The sequence below is a fragment of the Scophthalmus maximus genome, chromosome 16 (assembly GCF_022379125.1).
Source record: "Scophthalmus maximus strain ysfricsl-2021 chromosome 16, ASM2237912v1, whole genome shotgun sequence".
Taxonomy (NCBI): domain Eukaryota; kingdom Metazoa; phylum Chordata; class Actinopteri; order Pleuronectiformes; family Scophthalmidae; genus Scophthalmus; species Scophthalmus maximus.
Window position 1 is genome coordinate 3,886,443 of NC_061530.1, and position 25,398 is coordinate 3,911,840.

A 25,398-nucleotide genomic window follows, 5' to 3' on the forward strand; every position below is an offset into this window, starting at 1 on the left:
TTCCTTTGTTTAACATTACAAGATAGGCCAGATTTCCCAGAGAATAATGCATAAATGAAAAAAAAGGGCAAATATATGGGAGTGATATCTTTAAGTGTGTGAGAAATATTAAAGAACTATTTTTATGTCTTGCAGCCGTGTGCAGGGGCTCAGGTGGGTTCTAGGTGATCTGGATGCTGCATGTATTTGTTATAAGGGTTCAAGACATGGATACAACACTGATGTCATAGAAAACCCCTTTAAACCACTTAAATAAAGACCCCCCTGGTGGGAGGCACCAGGGGGGTCTTTATTTAAGTTGAGCCCATTGGATGTTTCCACCGTCTTACCTTCAGAGAGTCGTAGTGCTCCTGCCTGATCTCCTCATACTCCTCTTTCAAATCATCAAAGTACTCCTCCCTCACTGTCTCATCCAGCAACTGGGAACACTAACACACAGGGAGACAAGCACCAGATAAAACACACTTAAGTGTAGATCAGCGAACCCCAAATGGCGGCCCGCGGGCCAGGTACGACCCACAAGCAGCAAATGTTGGCCAACTAACACATCTTTCATAATAGTTAATAAAGTGTGCGCTGCTCTACTCTCTCATCCCACACCATATACTTGACCTTCGCCATCAGTAGACGTGTGCGCTCTCTATGGTCCTCCGCTAGGTAAAACTGCCTGCATCATGACCAGTAATTATCAGAAAATCTATAACTGTTGTTGTATGAGTGGCGTAACTCCTGTTGGGAATGGAGCAGTGTCAGTGTCAGTGTCAGTGTCAGAGAGAGAGAGTGTGTGTGTGTGTGTGTGTGTGTGTGTGTGTGTGTGTGTGTGTGTGTGTGTGTGCGCGTGCGTTGGCCCTTGGCTTGGCATGCTTGACATAATTTGGGTCTCAGGTAAAACTAATTGGGGAATCCTGGTGTAGACTGATCCAAGCAGTCATGCTGTCATCACATATAATAAGAGATATCAATTATCACTCTCCTTCGAGAGCTCTGATAAGGACATTTCATGTTTGACTGCCAGCAAAGGAACACGTTTTCGTTGGGTATCCAGGATCTTTTAACATTTTCTGTTTTTTTCTGATGAACAGCTTGCTCTGCATTTCGATGCAGCTCCTGCTCCAGGGGTATATTCCAGTAAGCAGGTTTTGTCAAAACTCTGAGTTTGTAAACCATAAGAAGAGGAATACTGTGGGTTTTCCATTCCAGAAAGAGAGTGAACTTAAATTCTAGGTCAGTTACCATGGTAACTGGCAAATTCTTTGTATAGCCCCTTACATTTTTTGCAAACGGGAGTTTTCCTTACAACAAGTTGAAATAGCCACTGATATTTACATTTAATGTTTAATATGTGAAATATGATTAAAACATATGCCTTACCTAGCTGCACTTTATTCTTATAATAAATTTTAGCTGCAGCCAAGTTATTGTTGTGCCTGTGGGATTGCACCTAAACTAAAAAGAATTATATAACATCACACGTTCTTCAGATGTGAGCAATGAAAATCTAAGCGGTATCTCCAATTCTAATAGCGTTACCAATGGTTGCCCTGGTGACTCGTAGTATCGGAGCTCCATTGACGATGATCTAAATACCTCAGAACAGCTGTTCTAGAACCGAAAACTCAGAGTTTCCCATCTCGAGGTAGGTCAACTCAGTGTTCAGGGTTAGGTACAGAGTTTGTCATTCATGCTTTCTGGAATACGTCCCTGGGCACATTGAAACATTTGTTTTTAAGCAATTTTGCAGCTTTGTGAATGTCAGCACAAATATCCCAGATCAGTTTTATGCATATAATCAGATTTGAAGTAGACTGGCGTCAGAGTCTTCAAAAGAGACAAATCTGCACACATTTAAATCCATTTCCAAAACATGAAAATATGATTTCCCCTTGTCTCAATGGGGTATTCTGTGTTGTCTGTTTGTCTATGCAATACATTTTCACTGAATTCTACTTTTCTCTATGGGCCAGAGGGTTAAGTTAAAAAGTCAATAAAAATTCAGGTAGAAAGGAGACTGTATTCATACAGAACTTTACAGTTCACATTTACCCATTCCATATCAAGCACTTTGCCTATCCCTCATGCATTCACACACTGATGTCACGGCCGTAAGGGGCAATTTGGGGTTCAGTGTCACGCCCACTTCGACATGTGGATTGCAGGAACTGGGAACTACACCACCAATTAGTGGATGACCCGCTTTATCTCCTGGGCCACTTTAAACCCTACAAAAGCTTGACTGAGCTCAAGTAGCCGCACTTACCACCACCACACTCCTTGAGGCGTCCAGAACATGAACAGCAGGACAACTGTAGCGAGGGGCGATCTTCACTGCTGTGTGTGTCCTGTCAAATACAGAACACAAGTGTTTGCAACTCAGGAGAGCGCTGCAAGTCATCAACCTGGTTTTATGATGAGTGCCAGAGGTACTAGTTGCATTCATTTTGCTGATGCCTTTGTCCAAAGCGCCTTACAATCATCAATTTTTGGCATATTTGTTGAATATTTTTGATATCAGAGGTAGGCAAGTAGAATCAAAACCTTGACCGTCTGTACCAAAGTCAACAGTGTGAGCTATACCAGCTGCAGCTAATTATATATAATGGAGGAATTTCTTTAAAAGTTTATGTGTCTGTGTTTCTATTTCTTTGATTTCCTGATTCCTTCAGGACCGTTGAGGAATTTTCGTCTATCGTCCCTGAGAAACTCTTAAGATGAGTCTTCTCAGGCACCAAGCAAGGTCATCTTATCTATGGCAAGCCGAAACAATCATTGAGCAGCTGAAGTCTCTCTCGAGGTGTCATAGTCGCGGCCGGATGACGACATTACTCAAAGCTAAATACACTACAGAGACCGGGGATGGGCAGACTATCTTGGGACACAGAACGCTGTGAATCTGTTGATCTGTGTAGCGAACCAGAAGTCTCCTCAATATTGAGCTCTTATAATAAATACTTCTGCTTAAGACACCCATGGTTTCCGTCTTCCTGAATCAGCATCCACCCCCTCAATTATTCCATTTCAAGAACAACGTCTGGACTTCAGTGAATTGCCGAAGCAGCTTTACTTTGATGTGGTGGCTCCTCCAATCAGCAGTGGTGTTGTCATCCCCAGTCTCTCCATCTCTTTGGCCACATAGATCATCTCATCCAGAGAGGGCGTGATGAGACCAGACAAACCGATGATATCTGCAAGAGACAAGAATATAAAACACACCCAACATTAGTGCTGCTGCAATGAGAGGATAAGAATTAAAAGAATTAGGTTTGCATAGGCAGCTATATGCCCAGGCTGATATGAAGAGCAGCACTACAGCTACAGACAACTGTGCTTGTAAAGCTGCGCCTGACTCCCCTTGCACTGGTCTGAGATCAGGTATTGTGCTCACATGGGCCACATGCAAGAACTGTTAATAAATGAGTGATTTAGGAGAACTTTCTGCATTCACCATTTTATGGTATTTTGAGTTTTCTGTCAGTTACAAACACACTTGTAATCTAAATTAGTCTGCGGTTATTCAAATCGAGTTTTTCCTTGTATATTTCATCACCTTCTAGAAATTATAAATACATATTTAAATTAAACCTCAGAATTACATTGACATTGATCTTTTAATTGTCCCCATTTTGAGATAATTTGGCTGAACTTCCAATTTTTTCCCAAGTGATTGAGATTATGCGTGAACTCCCTGGCGAATATCACCTCTAGTCAACCCGCAGACGAGACAGCAGGGTTCAAACAACAAGGGCACGCGTGCCGTGGTAGAGTGCACAGGGAGTTGTGAACGCCGGGTGGATGTGCCTTAACACAGCAGGTGGTAAACGGCTCTACATGGGATATGTCAAATAGTTTTGGCTAGATATTGTATGATATTAGGGCTGAAACGATTCCTTGAGTAATTTGAATAATTAGATTACTTTGTTTAATCAATGTAACTTGACGTTGTACCACTCCCTGTGTTTCCGCACGGATGATTATTACTGTCGCACTGCGGGAAAAGGAAGGAAAGTGTCTGATAAAAAACGAAAACTCAGTCAGTCGTTGCCCTCGGAGCAGGCCAGCGGGAGGTACGATGCTTTGAGTGTAGGTCACTATGTATGAGTGGCGTAACTCCTGTTGTGAATGGGGCAGTGCGTGGAGTATATGCGTAGTGTGTGTGTATGTGCGTGCAGCGAGAGAGCGACATGAAGGAGCAGAGCAGCTAGAAGTCCAGTGTGCATGCTAGCAGCGGATGTGCAGTAAATGTTACAGCTGATCCAATAATAAATGCAGCAACGCCTCGGTTCCACAGAGAAGTCTCCGTGTGTATGTTCACTGCGCTGTTGGAGGGAAAATAAGGGGTTGGTCCCAGACAGATAGCTCTCCCGGCTCCCCAACTACGGTCCGAACATTTTCTTCTTTATTTCAGGGACAGTGCTACAACAGCTCTGTAATAGTCCGTCACTTCATTTTCCTGCTACCTCTGCTAAAAATTAATAGACTTTCATTTCTGGATCTCTGAAAGTGGGACTTCAATCTCCGATCTTGCAAAGTCTTTCTTTTTGCTCTTTGGAGCCGATTTCATGAATGGACACTTTCTGACATGGGGAGGAGTGATTCGTTATATGGCATTTTGGGGGCATTGATTATGCTAATTTGCAATCCTCGTGCATGTTCCCTCAGTACACACAGGGGGCATTCATCATGTCTACGCAGGCTTTTTGACACTTTTCTGAAGTTGGAACGTTTGCTGTTTGTAAGAACTCCTGGTATGAACAAATGTAAGTGGAATCTAGGTTAAGAATACAAACATGTTCATGCATGAGGCCCATTATTATACACAACACATGTACAGTGTGGAAACTATACTTGTATATTAGAAAATTACAACAGTCATTTCTTCCTCAGTGTAAAGAGGTAGCAGCAGGAAAACAAGCAGATTAAACTGATGCATCATCTCTGTGTAAGATCTGCAGGAAGTTTGAGATAGAATATTGTCAACAAGGAGTGCAGGTAGTTCAATGTAAAGTGATGTGCAACACATTTAGCATTACTGTAACATTCACACACTTCTGTGTGATGCGTTGGCTCTGACTGATGATCCATTGAATGGAGAACTATTTTCAAAGATATACTTGTTTTTTGTGTGTTTTTGCTTCTAAATTCTAAATTCTTGATATATATATATATATTCATACAAACACAGTATATGTATAATATGCGATCATATCACACTGACAACATACAACCTTAACAATAAACTGCACCTGCTTTCTTTGTTATGGCCTCTCTGAGGATCTTATCACAAGGAACCATCACACCCAGGTCGATCACCCTGAAAGAGAAAACACACCCCAAATTCATTTTGTTGATAACTTAAGTATCTATTATAAATATCATGTTCTTATACTTTTTGTGGTGGAGGCCGCTGTGTGCTTAACTAAGACTTGATTCCGTACTACTGGCAACTGACAGGCAGAGAGGAGGATACCTCTGAAGAACAGCTTTTATAAGTTTTTGTAATGTTGGTGTTGTTGAGGATGAATTTCATTTTGTATTCTACAGTGTACAGTGATTTGAGAAATCATCAGTTTAAAAAACAGCCTGATGAAGAACCCCGATTTGTTTAAAGGTAATATGTTGACTTGGCTCTTCAATGAGGAGATTTTGTTCAGACAAGATTTATAGAATTGTATTTTGAATACTATGTTTTTCTATGTGTTCTTGTGGTGTTATCACCCCTATCTGTTTGTTTGTTAGTTAGTTGTCTGTTTGTCTGTCAGCAGGATTAGATAAAAACTTCCGAATGGATTTTCTACAAAACTTGGTGGAAAGAAGGAACATGGGCCAGGAAAGAACCCAGTACATTTTGTCACAGATCTGGACATAGGGGCATATCCAGAACTTTGCAGGACATCGCAAGGTTTTTTGACATTTTAACAGATTTCCCAGGGAATAATACATGGCTCTTGATGAGAAACATTAAGCAAATTTAGGGGACTGATATCTATGAGTGTATACAATTTGGTGCAGATCCAAATAAAAATCCAGATCTAGAAGAATTAAATGTGGTTCATAAAGGGACTATTGGGCCGTGGCGGAGTTATGCCCTCTAGTGAGTGCTATTCTACTTTTAAAAGATTTTAATTATTCCAACCCTGTTAAGAAATTGGAATTATCTTCATTTATTTTCTTTTAAATGTTATTTTAATGTCTTCTTAATATCGTATTTATGAGACTGAACAGCAGAGAATCAAGTTCCTGATGATGAGTTCAACAGCATGAAAGAGATGTATTTTATTAACTTAAAATCTTCATTTTGGAAGTAATTTCTTTTTAACTTGTTGAATTGTATTTTAGGATTTTTCATGTGGTCATTTGGATGTTGTCTCTTATAGCATCTGTAGTGTCTCATAATCAACAAATCAATGTATAATGTCAGTTTTTATCTTTTATAAAAAGTGACATTATAACGTTTTAATAACAAAATCTAATTCTTCTTTTGAAGGAATTTGATTGTTCTTCAGACCATTGCTCGCTCGCTCGCACGCACGCACGCACGCACGCACGCACGCACGCACGCACGCACGCACGCACGCACGCACGCACGCACGCACGCACGCACACACGCACACACAAATTTAGAATGAAGAGCTATTAAACTACAATAATATTGTTGGGTAGCTGCCGAGGGCCTGGCAACAGAGCAACTTTAATCCCATAATGCACCACTGTGCCCTGGGGGGGATCAAAAGGCAATGTGAGGGGAACTGTTGCCACTGCAATTGCGATTAACATTTAACTGCAAACAGAGGCCAAGAGTCTGCCAAGGTTCAATAATGCACTGTAAATAGTAGGAGACCAACAAACTTTGACTATTTTTTAAATGTCAGTTCAAGTCATTGACTGTTTCTTACAATGCATTGTGGGCCAAAGTACAGCAGACAGACTAAATATACTGGGAAGAGTGTGGCAGAAATGTGCTTAGTAAATACATTCTGGTTGTAAAACATTCAAACTTAGTAGCAAAGCAGTTTTACCTGAAGTTGTTACAACCCAGCACCACACCTACGATGTTCTTCCCAATATCATGGACGTCTCCTTTCACTGTAGCCAGAACTATGGTGCCCTGATAGGGATCCTGCAGATGAAGGAGAAAACATGAAGGGAAGGTGAGGGAACTTTTAGTTAGGTAGAAAAAGCTTGTTTTAGACCTCCTAACTCTCCATTTGCTAAAAGTGTGACAGTGCATTTGCTGTAATGGATGTGGAATACATTACATTACATACTGCTATTTAAACCTTTAAAAGGCTTTTTAATCATTTCTATAATTTCATGTCATGTGGATTATATTCTTCTGTAAAAAAAACTTTATTGAAGTTTTACTGTATAATTAGTCTGTCGTGTTCTTTGTTTAAGCATTTTGCCATGGATCTCCTGTAAAAAGACATTTCTCTTTCTCTGGAAATATCAGTGTGAAATTGAAATAATAAACTAAATGTAGAGACTGACCATCTCCTCAGTTGAGCCTGATAATGCCATCATCTCCTCCCTCTCCTTCTCCATGAAAGGAATCAGATGTCCCACTGCCTTCTTCATCACACGAGCCGACTTGATCACCTGCAAATAAACAGCAGTTGTAAAATTCTGAAATAAAAATATAATACAAAAGAAATGGCATCTGAGCTACTTCTGTGTGGTGGGGAACATATCAACCCCTGGAATGGGAACAACAGTGGAGAGAAATATATGTTTCAGTTTGGGCAACCTTTGAAATGAGTGATGTATGATTTTCTGCAGGCCATTTTTGATTGATATATTGATATTTAGAGCTGAAAGAAACACATTAACATGTTACAAAAAGTTAAGAGACATAGAAGAAGGACAGTTAGTATCTGGGAATGTAAGACATGGGGCAGAATCAACATCCAGGTGTGCAAAAGTAACAAGCCCTAGAAAAAAGCACTTAACATAATTTATAATATCATTACAAAATAGCAAAAACAACAACACATCTGGCATCTTTTTCTATGAGCCAAAATCAATCTGGAAATGAGAACAAAATACATCTGCAATTGTGGATTCGCAGTTCCAACCTTTTGGTGTTAAACAGAAGAAAACAGCTTAATCACAAAAAATTTAAGCTGCGAGCGAATTTCAAGCCATTTAAAAGTCACTGTGGCCAGTTTCATTTTGAGTGAGACTAATCACACAGTTAGGCCTGTCACGATAATTACGTTATCCACTTATCCTACGATGTATGAACATGAACTCAATAATTTTTATTGACCTCAATAACAGCCATTGTGTCTACATGTGTGTTTGTTGACATAATAATGGATGTCGATAACAGTCCAGAAAGTCTCGCTGCTTCTATCCTCTCATCTGTTCTTGTCATATAATTAATGAAAAGAACTTTGGTTTGGTCTATGAAATGTCAGATAATAGGGATTTCTAAATATTTTTCTCTAGGGACAATGTCTTCAAATTGCTTGTTTTGTCTGGGCCTAATCTCAAGTCTAAACTGTGGATAACATTTCTCTCAGCAGCAACACAAATTGTGTAGGACTTTGCACACGCAACGACCAATAGACCTATACTGCAAGTTCACATGATTCAGTATCAAAAAAGGGTCTTAAAATGACAATAATATTGTTTTTTATCACAATAATTTCTGGGAAAATATATCGTGCAACAAAAAGTAGTTATCCTGACAGACCTACACACAGTCTTGTTTCATCACCACTGAGTCTGCAGCATTTCAATAACTGTGCACTTCCACCATGTGTCCCCACTTCATCAGATGGGAATGAAACTTGTGTATGTTCAGGAGGTAGCACAGAATGTCTGCTGTGAGCCAAATCCACATTCATCAATCAATATTACTCCAGATTTTTGTTCTGCCCACAGAGCAACACATTCTGTCCACCGGGTTCGGAGTTACATGTTTTTGGTACTTGTGTCGACCCCTATGGGACGGGCTCGAAACGCTTAGGTGACTTAAGCTGTGTTCCATTATACCTGGGAACTCAGATCTCCGAGCCCAGAAGTCGGGGTGGTGATTTTTTTCCTTTCTCGAGGGGCGTTCCGGTAGCAATTTCCGACTCAAAGGTCGTAATTCCGAGTTCCGAGATTATAATGGAACAATACACCCGATTTCCAACTTCCACGGTATAATGGAACACAGCACTAATTATTCCCGACCACAGACTAAAACTAGAGTGGCGCATTCATGATCTGCCCAACTGCAGAAACCTAACCAACCAACAAACAAATAAATGGACAGGGGTGAAAACATTAGCTGAGGTAAATTTGTAGCCAGTTTTATGATGATTGGACAATTTGTTAATAAGTTATGGCCATGTTCCTGCTAAACCTTGCTGATGTTTTTAGACTGATGGCCTGTTTTCAACCGATTTTATTCACTAATGATAGAAATATGTCACTCAGTCGTGTTGAAGCTGAAATCTATAGATGTCACACTCACAGTACTATATAAACATTAGCTAATAAGATCCATCCTAGTGGCATTTTTTTCAGTTTATTGAGTTGCATAGGTGAGAAGTCAACAGAATTCACTATGTGTGGGGGAGAGGAGGAGGTTGCCTTTCAATTTTTTTTATGTTTTTTGACTGTTAATCATATCACCACCATGAGGCCAACAGTACATTACTGTTGGCCTGATGGTGACACCACAAAACTAAGATTCGTCTTCGTTTTGTGCTGTGAACCACATCTCGAAATAAACTACTCATCGCCTTCCCTGACTTGTCTTCCTACAAACCTCCTGAAACCTGAAAATTCCTTACATAATTGGAAGCTTTTGCACATTGTTTCAAATTATGGCACCAAAGACACCACTTCCCTACTGTAAGGAGATAGTCCAGAAATGTTTACATGTATTGGTCATCACAGAGTTTGTCCCACAGTGAGCACAGAAAAGTTCATACCGTTAACATATCCTGGTCACAAGTTAGGGAAAATAAATATGGACCATTTCAGTATTATTGTAATGGCCACAATGGCAAGCGAATTAGGGTAAGCTGGGATCGAACCGCCAACCTCCGGGTTAGTGGACGACCGACTCTACCTCCTGAGCAACTGGAAAGAGGAGGAGCACAGGAAAAAGAAATATGTAACTAGCACCATCCTACCTGAGGCAGGAACATCTTCCCAGCTCCAAAGAGATCTCCCACCGCCTTCATGCCGTTCATAAGGGGGCCCTCGATGATGCGAAGGGGTCGAGTGTAGCGGTCAACCTGAACGCGACATTCCTCGACATCCTCCACTACATACTTCTCTATTCCCTGCACAGCAACGATAAATGGACACGTGACAACAGGTGAACTATTAGGGCATATTATATTTAAAAGATAATCCACATATATAAATCAGTGTTTACTCGAATGTCAAAAACAACTTCTGAATTAAAAAATACTACATGCTGAAATGGAATAATTTAGAGTCCTGTTCGCCAGACTCAGCTAAAATGGAATAATTGATGGAGTGGATGCTGAATCAGGAAGACGGAAACCGTGGATGTCTTAAGCAGAAGTATTTATTATAAGAGCTCAATATTGAGGAGACTTCTGGTTCGCTACACAGATCAACAGGTTCACAGTGTTCGGCGTCCCAAGAAAGTCTGCCCATCCCCGGCCTCTGTAGTGTATTCAGTTTAGAGTAATGTCGTCATCTCCCCGCGACCATGACACCTCGAGTGAGACATCAGCTGCTCAATTGTTTTGGCTTGCCATAGATGAGATGACCTTGCTTGGTGCCTGAGAAGACTCGTCTTAACAGTTTCTCAGAGAGGATAGACGAAAATTCCTCAACACTAATAAATCTGATAATTTAAAGCAATGAAGAGGGAAGTGTGAAATTGGAAACATACAAAGTTTTACATTTACATCCCTAACTGATGACTAAGTATGAGCACATCAGCTCGCCATGAATACATTCTGTCCCCCGCCTTCCAAGCTCGGAGCACACTATGTGAATGAAATGACATATATGACAGTGACAGACTTTGATTTCATGTTTCAAGAGATGATTAAAGAGACCCAGAAATTTTTAGGGATTTTAGAAATCTTTTTATGATCTTCTGATTCAGTGTCACTCTGTGTCCACAATAGGCTGCCTGAACATAAAAGCACAATTTACATTTTAAATGAGTAATCATTTACTTGTCATTGAGTTAAATTAATTATTTTACCGAGAACCTAAAAGTACAGAAAAAGGACTGTTGTGGACATTTTGCACAAGTTATATAAATAATATATAAAATTCAACATGTACAAGTCTATGTTTTATTTTTTCTATTGCATATATATCACATAACACAAGCATATGAACAGTCCCTATGACTTTTTACATAGTATTCTATATCCTATTTATATTTCTGTATTCTTATTCTATTTCGAACTACATTTCCCCTTGCATTTCTACTTTTTTGACGCTGTGTCCAAATTGAGTTTCTCCCAAGGGTGATCAATAAGGGTGCATCTTATCTTATCTTGTCATATTTACAAAGCAAATAGAGGCACAGCAACTAATACCTAGAGTTAGTGTTTTATTATTTGTGTGAAATGAGGGGATTCGGGGTATCCAGAGCAGCTGTGAACACAGTAATCTAATCCTCAATTGGTTCATCCAGGATACACAACAATTTCTGGCACTTCTCACTATACTTACAGTTTGGATGCAGCTATTTGCAAAGCATTTGCCAGAGACAAACTTCCTTGAGGTCAGGGGTGGGGAACCACAGGAAGTGGCCATAACAAAAGAACAACTTGCAATTTTGGTTTGTGGGATCACAAAATAAGCCATGCATGGCTCTTCCTACGGTAAGGATTTGTTTGAGCAAGTTGTTCTGGTGTTAACAGTGTTCCCCATTAACATTGTTAATGCTGTTAAATTGTTTAAGCTATTTAAAAATAAAGCTTTTTAAATGTCAGTAATACCACTGTGTGGAAGTGTTCTGGAAGAACAACTACAAAACTAATTTATCTGGTCTAATCTAAATTCTCATGCAAAGGCCAATATTCAAAAAGCGACTGACTCTCAAGTGATAGTAGGGAGCATGGCCAGCATTGACAAATAAAGACTGGACGCCAGTAAAAAACGGGCAAAAAAACTCAAAATACCTTCTATCACAGTACAATCAGTAAAGAACTTCAGATTAATGTCCACTTCCACAGCAATAATCATCAACCGAGCCACGTCATACTCTGCTTTATAACAGAAATATTGTTTTCATTCTCTAATTCCAGTCTTTTCTTTTGTGCACTCCTGACTGATGTTATAGGTATATGTACATCTTCGATCAACACACCTCAAAAATTCCAGATGTCTTTTTTTCTCAAATTAATAGCCCACCTAATGAAGGACAGGCAAGAATTTGAATGTGAAAAATTCTGGGGGAAGTATTGAGTTTTCAATCATTGTAAAAAAACATTGTTTGGGCATGACATGACTGTTGCTGTACTGATAAATTAATGTTGTAGAAATGGACATTATACTGAAACTATAAGGACAACAGGTAAATATGGAGGATGTTCAGGGGAAATGTCTCTAATATAAGTCAGTCCCCACATATAGACATGGTTCTACCTGACACTGAGGTAATAAAGTGTCCAGTAAACTAATCTGATCATCGGATGTCTTACCTTGATTAAAGCATACTCCAACCTCTCCTCCACACTTCCTTCTCTCCACTCGTCTGTCTGAACCACCTTCTTCCCTCCTTTCACATAGTTCTGTTGACAAGAGTATTTAAATCAAAATCTGCTGTCCAAACTAAAGTAACATCAGCTCAGTGTACTGATGATACATGTTGTAGTTGTACGCGTGTTTACTTGTGCGTAGGACAGGAGTTTCTCAGTGGCATCGATGTCTCTGTTCCAGATGAGGTTTTCACACATTAGCAGCAGCTCTTCGTCAATGTCATCATACACCGGCAGGTTTCCAGCATTCACAATACCCATATCCATACCGTCCTGGGATAAGAGATAGTGTCTGAATGTTAGCCATTTGTCATATAACCAGTAAAACTGCACTCATCCTTATGCAAAATAAACTAACAACAAGTATTACTAGTATTATTAGAGAGGAATGTAAAGACTCTATAGTGAAAAGATTTGCTCAGATACAAGTCCTTATAGTCAATGTCAGACATTTTAGAGGACAGAAACAGAAGAAAAACACTTATTGAGTGGAGGGGGACTTTAACTTTTGGATCTGTTCGGTCAAAGGTCATGGTCTGACACATACAGATTTCTTCACAAATCATAAAGAGAGCTTATAGTGATGAAAACATGTTGCCCCATCATATGATGTCATAAAGAAGTCACCACGAAGACAGAAAATGACATCATGCATAGTTCAAAAATGTACTTTTCAGGTATCTCTGCATCCTATTGGACTGCTGGCACAACCTAAAGCTTATTAAATCGAAAAAGTGCACGTTATGAAATCTGCAGATATGTTGTACTGTCATATATGGTTTTTTTCATTTTTTTGCTCTCTGTGTAAAGCAAATTCCCTCAGAGGCAATTAAAGTCTCATTCATTCATTCAAAATCATTTGCAGTTACATGGTAGGAATGACGTATTCAAGACATCACTATGAAGTTAAACAGTGTAGTAATGCATTAACTCTTGCAACCAATTACATTAAGGAGAAAGATTCTACAGCTTATTTAGATCAACCAATCATTTGTCATCATATGGTTTGAAAGACATCATGAGGCATCATGAGGCATTAATACGATTGAGGTATATGCGCAGGGTATGCATCGCCCCAAAGCCCTTTGTTTGTCCTCCAAATAAAATGGTTTAGATCAACCCGTCTGTTTTTCTGACCACTTGTACTTATTTGACATCGTGACAAATGTAAACTTGGCACGATGTTCCCAGATTCCAGCTTTACAGAGCACATTGTTGTTACCTGCTGACAGTGATGTCTGTCTCACTGTTTACCTTGATAGCATGGTAAAGGAATGCTCCATGCATAGCTTCTCTGATGGCTTCCATTCCTCTGAAGGAGAAGGACAGGTTGGACAGACCTCCACTCACCCTGGCTCTTGGTAAGGTCTCCTACACACACACACACACACACACACACATACGCACAATAACCAAAGCAGCATTGAAGAAAAAAAAATCTCTGCAATAATTTACAAAAACTTTAGTACTCTTTAGTATTTTTTTACTCAATACAAATTCATGTAAATGAGTTTATGAACATGTGTCTATTGTTGCTTAACTGAGGGTGTGTGAAGTCTCTCACAAATATTGTAGGGATAGGTTGACTGCATTAATTTCTTCTTGGGAATGAGGAATTTACCTTAATAAGCTTGGTAGCACTAATGAAGTTTACAGCATAGTTGTTGTGTTCCTCCATGCCTGTGCCGATGGTCAGAACGTTGGGGTCAAAGATGATGTCGTTGGGGTCAAATCCCACTTTGCTGACAAGCAGCTTATAGGCTCGACTGCAGATCTCCACTTTGCGCTCTGTGTCTGTGGCCTGGAGAGGACGGGACACTGATCAGTATGGATGTCTGTGTTTGTGTGAGAGACTGTGTTTTGTGTCCTCACCTGTCCCTCCTCGTCGAAGGCCATGACCACCACAGCAGCTCCGTAGCGCTTCACAGTGGCAGCTCTGAGCAGGAACTCCTCCTCCCCCTCCTTCAGACTGATGCTGTTGACTATACATTTCCCCTGACAGCATTTCAACCCAGCTTCAATCACTGAGAAGTTAGAGGAGTCAATGCACAGAGGAACCTAGGGACAGAAGGAGAGGGTCAATCTCTTTCTCTGATTTACTGAACAGGTTATTTCATAGGCTACTTATAAAGAGGTTCATATGCTAAATGAAGCATTTTCAGCAGAAATCTAAAAGAAAAGTAAAAATGTAACCAAACAAATGAAGGTGACCAATAAAACCCTGAACACCGCAGGTGAAGGTGTTTAAAAAAATATATTAGTTACAAATTTTAAGTCTGTAATTTTTTTTATGTCCTAATTTGTGATGTTGTAAATCATAAGACAGACACACAAACCAGTTTCTAACTGTCCATCTGCAGTCATACCACAGAATGATAATAAACGTGGACGATGTGACAGCTACCAAAAGTGAAGCCAAAACACCAGGCTCGCCCCCTGGTGGTTGGATGCAGTATAGGTCATGAACCCCATCTCCTCCAAGTTGGGAGCGACACGGCCCATGCTAAAAAGCCACTGGTGCTCACAAAAGGACATGTTGACACCGCTTGGATATTTTTAACTGTTTGTTTGTCAGAATTGTGATTTTTGTTCCTAGGCAAGTGAAATGTTACGGTTACGGACAAGTCCCTTAAAAAGTTAATGTTTAGCCCTGTATATCAAAGAGCATATCAGATTACATTTTCATTTCACTTTGTAGAATTTAATTTGACATTAAACCTAATTTACCTGCAAGTATAAGAGTATACATTTATATATATTCATAGAAAAAACTTAATTTATGGTCCTGATGATGTTGGTTGTAGGTTAGGTTTATTTAAGCCAGATAACATCCTGGCTATGTTGATCCTGCTTCGTAGTACAGTACCCTGTTGTGAGCTGTGGGAAGCTCAGTAAAATGATAATTAGTGAACTTAGAGTTTAGAGGGTCCTATTATCACAGACATGTGTTCTCGAGTTCCAGAATTAATCTTCACCGTTAAATTTCCCTAAAGGAATAGTAGCATTTTCAAGAATTACACTGTGTCACTGTATGTGTCCTACACAGGTGATGAAGCATGAAGAGCGGCAGCTACAGTGCAACAATTCAATTAGTTAAAATGGAAGCTCCGCTGCCTTTAAATCCTACCCGTGAAATGTCTGGCTCAGAAGCAATGAAGTTACAAAATCGGGCCATGGCTGTCGGGCCCTCCAGCATCCCCTCATCCATGTTTATATCCAGGACCTGGGCTCCCATCTCCACCTGGGCCTTAGCAATGCTTAGTGCCTCCTGGAAAACAAAGAGGGAAACACATAACACCAATAATAAACACTTACATGCAATATTGACTTTTACATACACTCAAGATTTGAGTGCAATCTCTGAAAATTAAAGAAATGAATGAATAAATGAAAATTAAAAAAAAACTCTCACCTCATAGTTTCCTGCCATGATCAACTTGGCAAACTTGCGTGACCCGGCCACGTTACACCGCTCTCCGATGTTTACAAAGTTGGTATATGGGCCTATCTTGAACGGCTCTAAACCTTGAAATCAGAAAGACATTTGACCTCATCACAACCTGTATTCTGGATAAGAAGGGGTTGGCTGCGGCAAGGAGCTTTAAAGAGACAGGAGCTAAAACTGAGCGTTTCTGGCAGAGGGTGAAAAGAGGAGCTGAATGGACAGTCCGAGGAAGCTGATGTGAATGAATATTAGAGAATGTAAAACTTTTCAAGTATGAACCTGAACATGAGCAGAATATGTTCTCTTTAACATGGCCTCTCTGAGCACCCTCGTAGTAGTTTCATATATTTTAATCATGTTTTGAATTTTTATTTAAGATTGCACCTGCTTTGAAGGTATGCACATTCTCTAATAAAAGCCAATATCCAAATAGTATCCAATTTTAACTAAATAGCATCTCATCTATCAACAGCAAATTGAACGAGGAGCAGGCCAGAGCACCTGTAGGCTTCTAACCGAAAAAATATTGAAATATGGTTATAAAACTTAAGGACAGATCGTAGCGTCTGTCCTTTAGGGCCTAGATCTCTGTGTATCTAAGCTGAATAAAAAATACTTTATGTTGATCATCAACCAAAACAAACAGTTCTAGGTATACAAAAGTGAGACATGGAGTACCACAAGTTTCTGTACTGGGACCGATACTTTTCACTTTATATATGCTTCCTTTAGGCAATATTATAAGAAAACGCCACATCAATTTCCATTGCTACGCTGATGATACCCAGCTGTATTTATCTATAAAGCCAGATGAAACTAATCAGGTAGACAAACTTCAGGATTGTCTTAAAGACATAAAGGCCTGGATGACTTATAATTTTTTACTTCTAAATTCAGAAAAAACTGAGGTCATTATACTCGGCCCTAAACACCTCAGAGAAACATTATCTGATCATATAGTTACTTTGGATGGCATTACCTTGGCCTCCAGCTCTACTGTGAGAAACCTTGGAGTTACCTTTGACCAGGACATGTCCTTTGACTCACACATAAAACAAGTCTCTAGGACAGCCTTCTTTCACCTGCGCAATATCAAGAACATTAGAAACATCCTATCTCAAAAGGATGCTGAAAAACTAGTCCATGCATTTGTTACTTCTAGACTGGACTACTGTAATTCATTGCTGCTAGGATGCCCCAATAAGTCTGTGAAAAGCCTCCAGCTAATCCAAAATGCCGCAGCACGAGTTCTGACAGGAACTAGAAAAAGAGATCATATTTCTCCAGTGTTAGAATCTCTGCACTGGCTTCCTGTAAAATTCAGAATAGAATTCAAAATACTGCTCCTAACCTACAAAGCCCTTAATAATCAAGCTCCATCATATCTTACAGAGCTCCTAGTTTCATATTATCCCAATAGATCACTTCGCTCTGTAAATGCAGGACTACTTGTGGTTCCCAGAGTCTGTAAAAGTAGAATGGGAGGCAGAGCCTTCAGCCACCAGGCTCCTCTCCTCTGGAACCAGCTCCCAGTTTGTGTCAGGGATGCAGATACCCTATCTACATTTAAAGTTAAACTTAAAACCTTCCTTTTTGATAAAGCTTATAGTTAGAACTGCTCAGGTGTTTAATAAACCATTTCTTTATTATGCTGTTATAGGCCTAGACTGCTGGGGGAACTTATATCATGAGCATCTTTCTCCCTCTCCCGTTCTCTCCTTCCTCCTCTTTCTCTCTCTTTATATCTCTCTCCTTCTCCCACTTTTTTCAATCTCTCTCTCTCTCTCTCTCTCTGCCCCCATGTATCTACATTATATGTCACTAACTCTGTTTTCTCTCTCCCCTAGTAGATCTGACCCCAGAGCTGCAGGATCCAAACCTTATTATTATTATTACTATTATTATTATTATTAATAACATCATTGTATTTATAAGTATCAGTTTTCACTAATTATAAGTATCAGTCTTGTAGAAATTAAAGCAACTGTTATACTACCCCCCCATCCTCCGATATGTTTACAGTACATGTCACTAATCCTGTTTGTGTTTTCTATCTCTCCTAGTGTATCTCTGACCCCAGAGCTGCAGGACCCAAACCCGTCATTATTATTGTTATTATTAATATTAATATCATCACTAATAATAACAACAACATAATTGTATTTTTTAATTATAAGTATCAGTCTGGTAGAGATTACAGCAGCGGTTGTACAACTGTCCTCTCTCTCTCTTCTCTCCTACTGTCTCTCCTCCCACCCTCTTTCTGCCCACTTCTCCTCTCTTCCTCCTCTCTCTCCTCACCCCAACCGGTCGAGACAGATGACCGCCCACAACTGAGTCTGGTTCTGTCAGAGATTTCTTCCTGTTAAAAGGGATTTTTTTCTCTCCACCGTCGCCAAGTGCTTTGCTCATTGTGGGATTTGTTGGGTTTTCCCTGTAATACTGTAATATTGACCTCACTAAGTGCCTTGAGACAATGTATGTTGTGATATGGCGCTATACAAATAAAATTGAATAGAATTGAATTGAATAGGTAAAACAGGAAAGTGTCACTGAAAATGTTGTTAACACGGAATGGCAACTCTCTTTGTACAAGGTTTGGCTGCAGACTTCAGAGATGGTAACAGATGGTTTTCATACCCGCAAGCAGCAAGTAGTCTTGATAAATGTCAGCAGCAGGAGCTCTTGGCTGGCAGTGTCGAACAGCTTCAGATATCGCTCTGCAGGAGAGGGGGGCGTAGTTTCAAATTTTCAAAATCACATGAAACATAAAACAAAAATGGACTTATGTACTTGTCAGAAACATGACAGAGACCTAATGTGTTCTGGAGTGGTCCCACAGCAGCCTCCCACAATATTCACTAGTCCACCTCTAGCAAAATCCTGTGGACAGAAGTGAACACAAATACTTAGCTGCAGCCGATGAGGCAGCCTGTTTTTGTGCATTTAGGTATGATATCACAGGGTGACAGGAAGCTTGGGCAGAGAGAACAGGGGCACAGTTTGGAAGGCTACTGAGAAAGTCTCAGATTTTCACCTTTTGCTGTAAAATTGGTGAAATATTTGCAAAAATGCAGCTGCATCTAAGACGTCGAACACGACAATGCTACACCTTCACACGTTTGTTTCGAAATTATGAGGCAAGATACTCGAGCAGTGCATCTCCTCGCTGTATTAATGGACATTGTTGGAGACAAAAAAGCCACATCACGCCCTTCAAAATGAAATGTTCCTCAATGTGATCATCATGAAAATATCCTAACAATCATTAATAATGTAGAATAACAAAACAGAACCTTTAAACTGGAGGCTGTTACTTCTGGAGTTTCATCATATCCTCCAAATGTGTTGGGAAGACCTAACACAAAACACACAGGGGCCACGACATTGTTACATCATCCTGGATGGTCCGACAAATGATGCAACTTCCATTAGGCCAAAGGTCTGTGAGCTGCAGCTGCTACAAACATCAGCAGAATCATTTCAACTGAAGCAGGACAGTGAAGTGCTTTGGAGGCTGTAGATTGTGTTGGACAGGAACACGGTGCTGCATTATATTGACAACTGTTCCTAACATCCTGCCGCCCAGCATAATGTCTGAAGGGTTCAAAATGGTCCTGTACTGAATACATGGACATTTACAGTAAATCACTCCCTTAATTTGAAAAGGTGTTAATATGTGTACTATATTGAAGCCAGTGCAGCTTTGTATGGAGCCTGGAGTGTGCGACTGGAATGATTAGTATAGACTCATGAAGTGTTGAATCAATAGTGAATTAATAAATTGATACATAAAACTAGAATTGTGACCTTGTTGCAGGTTACATTCATGTCAGTCTAGACTAAAAAGATATACGTGGAGTAGAGTAAAAAGGTATAGAGTTGTCATCAACATTAGACATTTATGTGGTCACAGTGACCTTTCATCACAAAGTCAGTTCATCCTCAAGTTCAAGTTAACCTTTGTGGAAAATTTGAAAGAATTCCTCAGAGTGTTCCAAAAAAATAGTGTTGAAGAGAATGGAAAACATTACACAATTTTTGCTGGCATGGACACAAAAAAATTACATTCAACCCAGAGAAAAGCATTTTTTAGTTGATTAATGTGTGATTTCTATTAGTTTTTACCTGATTACATTATTAAATGAACAAGAGCCTTTTAAAATGACTGTGGTGGCACACTCCAGCCTCCGTACCTCACACTACACTGTAATCAGTCGTCCCAACATGTTTTTTGAGCAGAGAAGACCAAACGTATGAATGTAAGATGTGGCTTTAAGACCTGTGTGCTCTGTGATGACATTTAACCATAAACTGGATCCGACCTGTACTTTGTTGCAGACATGCAGGAGTGTGGGTTACCTGCGTTGGGATAGCAGATAATGAAAGCCGTTGTGCTTTTTCCAATTGCCTCAATGAATGGTCTCATCTCTGTTGCTCCCAAGGCACAGTTGAGACCGATACTGAAACACAGAGAGGGACACAACTAAGATTCAGAAGGAACACAGCTGTGTAATCATAGACTAAACAAAGACTCTAACAAATCAACATAGTGTAGTTAGCTGTGAGGTGGGAACTCACCATAGTGGTTTAGCGTGGGACACACTCACGACAAAGGCCTCTCCTGTCTGACCAGAAAGAGTGCGTCCACTCCGGTCAACTATAGTCCCTGAGATCTAGATCATGAGTGGGACAAGAGGGCAGCATAAATATATAAATATGAGCTCAACTAAACCCCAAAGAAGGGATTGTTAGCCCTGGGAGAGCCGAGATAGTGACCAAATATCCATCTTTTTTTTACATTCTCCTTTTTATGTGACATGATTCAGACACTTGATTATAAATACTTTTTAATCCATATGTAAATCAATAACATTAAGCAAAAGGTGGTTTTCGGATATAATGATGGAAAAAACATACAAATATAGGTTTTCTTTCATAGCTCTTTTCAAACAGCAGGTCGATGGCGAACAAGGCCGCCTGTCGAAGAAAAAATGAACCGTTAGACACAAAAATACCACCTGACCCCTCTTGCATTACTGCGCAGTTTTGAACCGCTTAACTGTTTAACAATATATTGGATTATATCACTTTCAATGAGCTTGGACAATTGATCTTACACAACTTGAATTAATTAATAAACACATTAAGACCAGCTATATGCAGCTACCTTAGCATTGGCAGTGTCGAAGACGGTTTCAACAAGAAGAATGTCGGCTCCTCCATCTAGTAAACCTCTGACCTGCTCTGTGTAGGCTTCTACCAACTCATCAAATGCTGGGGAAGAAAGACACACACACACACACACACACACACACACACACACACACACACACACACACACACACACACACACACACACACACACACACACACACACACACACACACACACACACACACACACACACACACACACACACACACACACACACACACACACACAGTGTACAATATACTGACATACTGTACATTGCATTCCCATGATATTCATTTGCTTGTTGGTATCATTCAGCAGGCCATTTATGTTTCTTTCCTATCTTTCATTTTGAGAGCATTATTTCTTCATTCAATGTTCAGATTTTATAAAGCTTTCACTCAACACCCTGCCCTCTCCCTCAAAGAGCCCCAGCTCACGTGGAGATTTTCTCTGCCCTCCGATACACCGTTGCTGCACAAATAACCTGTGCTGCAGCTTGAGTCCTCCTCTCGCTCAGGCTGCTTCTGTGCGCTCGCCAAACTTTTTCTCTCAAATATCTCATTCATAGATAGAAAAATAACCCTTTCAATATTCCCCAACCAATGAATATTGTTCACCAGCGACGTCACTGTCATTGTGGGAGCATTTCCTGTACAGCATCCCTTACACGTGGTTGCCGTTATAATACACACGGGACGAGTGCGTTCATGTAACCAGGTGTTTGTCTATTTTGCCAAACCATCCAGGGGCAGAGCTGTGGCGACTTCATGTACATTGTCAATCTGTGCAGCAGCTAGCTGGTATTCATCGCCCATTATTATTTTTAATGATAGGACATGACAGACCCTTCGTTGACTCATGTTGTTCTATATAATGATATAATAATTAATAATAATAATTGAAATGTTTTTCCAAGACCTTGAAAAAGCACAAAGACAACAAAAAAGTCTGTAAGTCATCTTACTGATGTTCCTGAAGTCTGGTCTCTCCACAGACGGTGATACAGACAGGGTTTTATTAGTGGGACCCACTGCCCCGGCCACATAGCGTTTACAACCTGACAACACATAGAGATGACAGTTGTAGCTGCACGTACAAAGAATTACGCAGGAGTCAGTTACTGTGTATTTATCTATTCATTACCGATGAAAATGTAGCTTTACCCGTTTGTTTGGTGACATCGTCGGCAGCCCTCCTCGCCAGGCCCGCCGACACCTTGTTGAGCCGATAAGCCTGCACCACAATTGCACAAAGACACGACAGAGGTTTACATGTTATAGAAGATAAGTGAAGTGCCGAATGAAATAAGGACACAGAACTAGGTCAAGAGTGTACAGATGTTTGTAGCGATGGGTGTAGTTCTCATTCTGTGAACTTGAATTTTATTTCTTCAACCACACAACTGCGATTGTCCATGCAGCTCCAGCATCATATTTGCACATCATACCATGTGTTCCAGTCCATAGTCTGCCTGAGCGATGGAAGTGCTGCTGAATGTGTTCGTCTCTATGATATCTGCACCGGCCCGCAGGTACTCCTTCATACACAGAGGAGAGCACACGTTACACAAATGCAGCCTCAAATAATACTCGGACCACCAAAAGAAACCATGCCACTGTTACTGTGGATGATTCTTTCTGTACACATTGGTTCACAGTGAGGTCTGTAACCAGACATGTTGGCTTTTAGCGGGCTGATGGCTCAAAAGACAGAAATTATAAAATAATTATAAAAAGTGAAATTTACTGCATGGCTGACACCACTAAAGCTGAGTGAGAAGATGTAGTCTGGGTGAACTAAGTACCCTGTGTATTTTGCAAATGATATCAGGCTGTGTGATACTGAGAAGGTCGTTGTTGCCCTTCAGTGGAAGCGGGTGGTCTTTAAGCTCGTCTCCCCTGAAATCTTCCTCTTCAAGTTTATGCTGCTGGATCATGGTTCCCATCCCGCCATCCAGGACCATAATCCTTTGCTGCAGAATGGTTCGTAGCTCGGACTCCAATGGGCATCCACATCCTAGAAAGAAATACAGACATTTATTATAAGGGATAATTTTCCTTTTTTTTTAAACCAAACTTTAACAAAAAAAAAATTCCCCCAAAAAATTAACATCCCCAATCACCATTTTCAATTGGAATGACTCACTATGTTGTTTTAAATTGTGTCACTCATATTGACAAATATAACCTGTGTCATATATTTAAAGAACAACTGAGGGAAACATGGCAGGAATAATATCATTAACTGTCCTTTTGAATTCACATTGAATCACTGTATTGATCACATTTAAACATCAATCATCACACAAGAAAAAAAATGTACTCAACATGATGGATTCTTCATTTTATGAATGAACAGCGTCAGAGAGGGGATGCATACCCTGCACACTGTATATGCCCCAATCCTGCAATGCAAATATTTATGATATGGCAATTGTAGGAGCCATATACTATGTGTGATTTGTATTTTCCAGTGTACACTCCTCCTAATGTTGGAGGCCGGGGCTGGTCGGAGGAAAGTTAAGTTCATGCCAGCAATCAGAGGTGCTGCTGATTTGGAGAGGCAAACTGTTTCTGCAGACGTCTGAACAAAGCTCAATCAACAACCAGTAGTGATTTAAGTATTGGACTCACTCACTACAGTAATAATGACATTTTATAATGATACTAACATGAAATCATTTATAAAATATGATGACGAATGATTTGTTAATCTAAATAAAAGGTAGATTGTGTCTCTAATCTTATTGGTTGCAAAAGATAATGCTACACTATATGAGATTTTTAGCAATGAAAAGTGCTCTATAAATGAAATGTATTATTATTATTATTATGATGATGTAATTGTCTCACTTTACAGTGATGTCATTACGCCATTATTCTGTCCATATGATCACAAAGGATTTATTGATCTATATACGATTTGGGTTGTGTCTATAGTCCTATAGGATACAGAGATACCTGGAAAAAAACCGCCATTTTGAATTATGCATGACATAATGTTTTAACTGCATGGTGACTTTCTTCATGACATCACTTGTCAGATAACTGCTTTAGAGTGACCGATCCCCTCCAAAAGTGAATTATCTATAAACTCCCAAAAACTAAGTGTTGCCCCACACACACACACAAACACACACACACACACACACACACAGTAACATGCTTCCAGTTATGCCAGTGCGCAGGGCAAATACATTTTAAGATGTGTGTTGTTTTTTTTTAAATACATTTAATAAATTTGAGGGAATGATGTCATTTGGATAATTAGTGTGTGTGTGTGTGTGTGTGTGTGTGTGTGTGTGTGTGTGTGTGTGTGTGTGTGTGTGTGGACTCCACTGGAGGATGGACATTGTTTTTACACAACACACTGCCTGATATGGTGTTCGATAACACAGTCCGTCCAAAAGCTCCCACAGCAGTTCAACTAGGTTGACATCTGGCGACACGACGTTCCGTTCCGTTCCGTTCAGTTAGCAGACGACTTTGTCTAAAGCGACTAACTATACGTCACGTTGACCAAACAGACACACGTCCTACACACACACACACACACACACGTGCTACGACGACGTGCCGACAGAAGGCTGTCCGAGTTGACACCTGGGGGGAGAAGGCTACATGCTAACTGCAGCCGTCGGCAGAGCGGCGTGTATTTACCCGCTTCAGAGGCGAACTCGTGGAGGACGTTGGTCGGACCCATGTTGTTGAAAAAGAACCCTGCGGTCCGTCCGAAGATCGAGCTGTTAATCCTGGAATTCAAAACTTTCACAACTCAGCACTTATTTTCTCGGAGGTGTTGCCTTTTTTTTTTTTTTTTTTTGGTCCGGCAGTGGCGACACCTACACTTCCGTTTTGGGACCATCACAATAAAAGCGTCACCACGAGGTTAATATGTCTAATATGTTAATTTGATTATTTTTTTTCTCCCTTAAAAGCTTTGATGGTGATATCTTCACATAGCCGAGAGCAGGTGAATGCATATGTTGCAATGCATAGACCTTACAATTAAAACATTTAATGTCTCAGACAAGAACATTTAAATATGCTTGAACCAGCG

At 40.1% G+C, this 25,398-nt stretch overlaps 1 protein-coding gene across 3 annotated transcripts in view; it reads right to left on the reverse strand.

The window, feature by feature from the left end:
* Nucleotides 1-25,170, reverse strand: part of mtr (5-methyltetrahydrofolate-homocysteine methyltransferase) — a 33,710-nt gene extending 8,540 nt beyond the window's left edge. Inside the window, exons 1-26 of one of the 3 annotated variants that reach the window (XM_035613009.2) lie at nucleotides 24,999-25,170; nucleotides 23,144-23,355; nucleotides 22,787-22,876; nucleotides 22,503-22,572; nucleotides 22,304-22,396; nucleotides 21,311-21,417; nucleotides 21,061-21,120; nucleotides 20,722-20,816; nucleotides 20,503-20,603; nucleotides 19,437-19,498; nucleotides 18,956-19,023; nucleotides 18,781-18,860; nucleotides 16,108-16,220; nucleotides 15,823-15,963; nucleotides 14,568-14,753; nucleotides 14,317-14,496; nucleotides 13,950-14,066; nucleotides 12,828-12,968; nucleotides 12,639-12,728; nucleotides 10,128-10,280; nucleotides 7,486-7,593; nucleotides 7,014-7,114; nucleotides 5,241-5,308; nucleotides 3,062-3,182; nucleotides 2,258-2,339; nucleotides 330-428 (exon numbers count right to left, since the gene is read on the reverse strand). In XM_035613009.2, coding sequence (XP_035468902.1) covers nucleotides 330-428; nucleotides 2,258-2,339; nucleotides 3,062-3,182; nucleotides 5,241-5,308; nucleotides 7,014-7,114; nucleotides 7,486-7,593; nucleotides 10,128-10,280; nucleotides 12,639-12,728; nucleotides 12,828-12,968; nucleotides 13,950-14,066; nucleotides 14,317-14,496; nucleotides 14,568-14,753; nucleotides 15,823-15,963; nucleotides 16,108-16,220; nucleotides 18,781-18,860; nucleotides 18,956-19,023; nucleotides 19,437-19,498; nucleotides 20,503-20,603; nucleotides 20,722-20,816; nucleotides 21,061-21,120; nucleotides 21,311-21,417; nucleotides 22,304-22,396; nucleotides 22,503-22,572; nucleotides 22,787-22,876; nucleotides 23,144-23,355; nucleotides 24,999-25,041 — 2,781 coding nt within the window. In that variant the 5' untranslated portion in view covers nucleotides 25,042-25,170. Of the gene's footprint in view, nucleotides 1-329; nucleotides 429-2,257; nucleotides 2,340-3,061; nucleotides 3,183-5,240; nucleotides 5,309-7,013; nucleotides 7,115-7,485; nucleotides 7,594-10,127; nucleotides 10,281-12,638; nucleotides 12,729-12,827; nucleotides 12,969-13,949; nucleotides 14,067-14,316; nucleotides 14,497-14,567; nucleotides 14,754-15,822; nucleotides 15,964-16,107; nucleotides 16,221-18,780; nucleotides 18,861-18,955; nucleotides 19,024-19,436; nucleotides 19,499-20,502; nucleotides 20,604-20,721; nucleotides 20,817-21,060; nucleotides 21,121-21,310; nucleotides 21,418-22,303; nucleotides 22,397-22,502; nucleotides 22,573-22,786; nucleotides 22,877-23,143; nucleotides 23,356-23,666; nucleotides 23,725-24,998 lie in introns of those variants that run through there. The other 2 variants (XM_035613011.2, XM_035613010.2) reach the window with 2 other exon arrangements.
* Nucleotides 25,171-25,398: the final 228 nt, after the last annotated feature.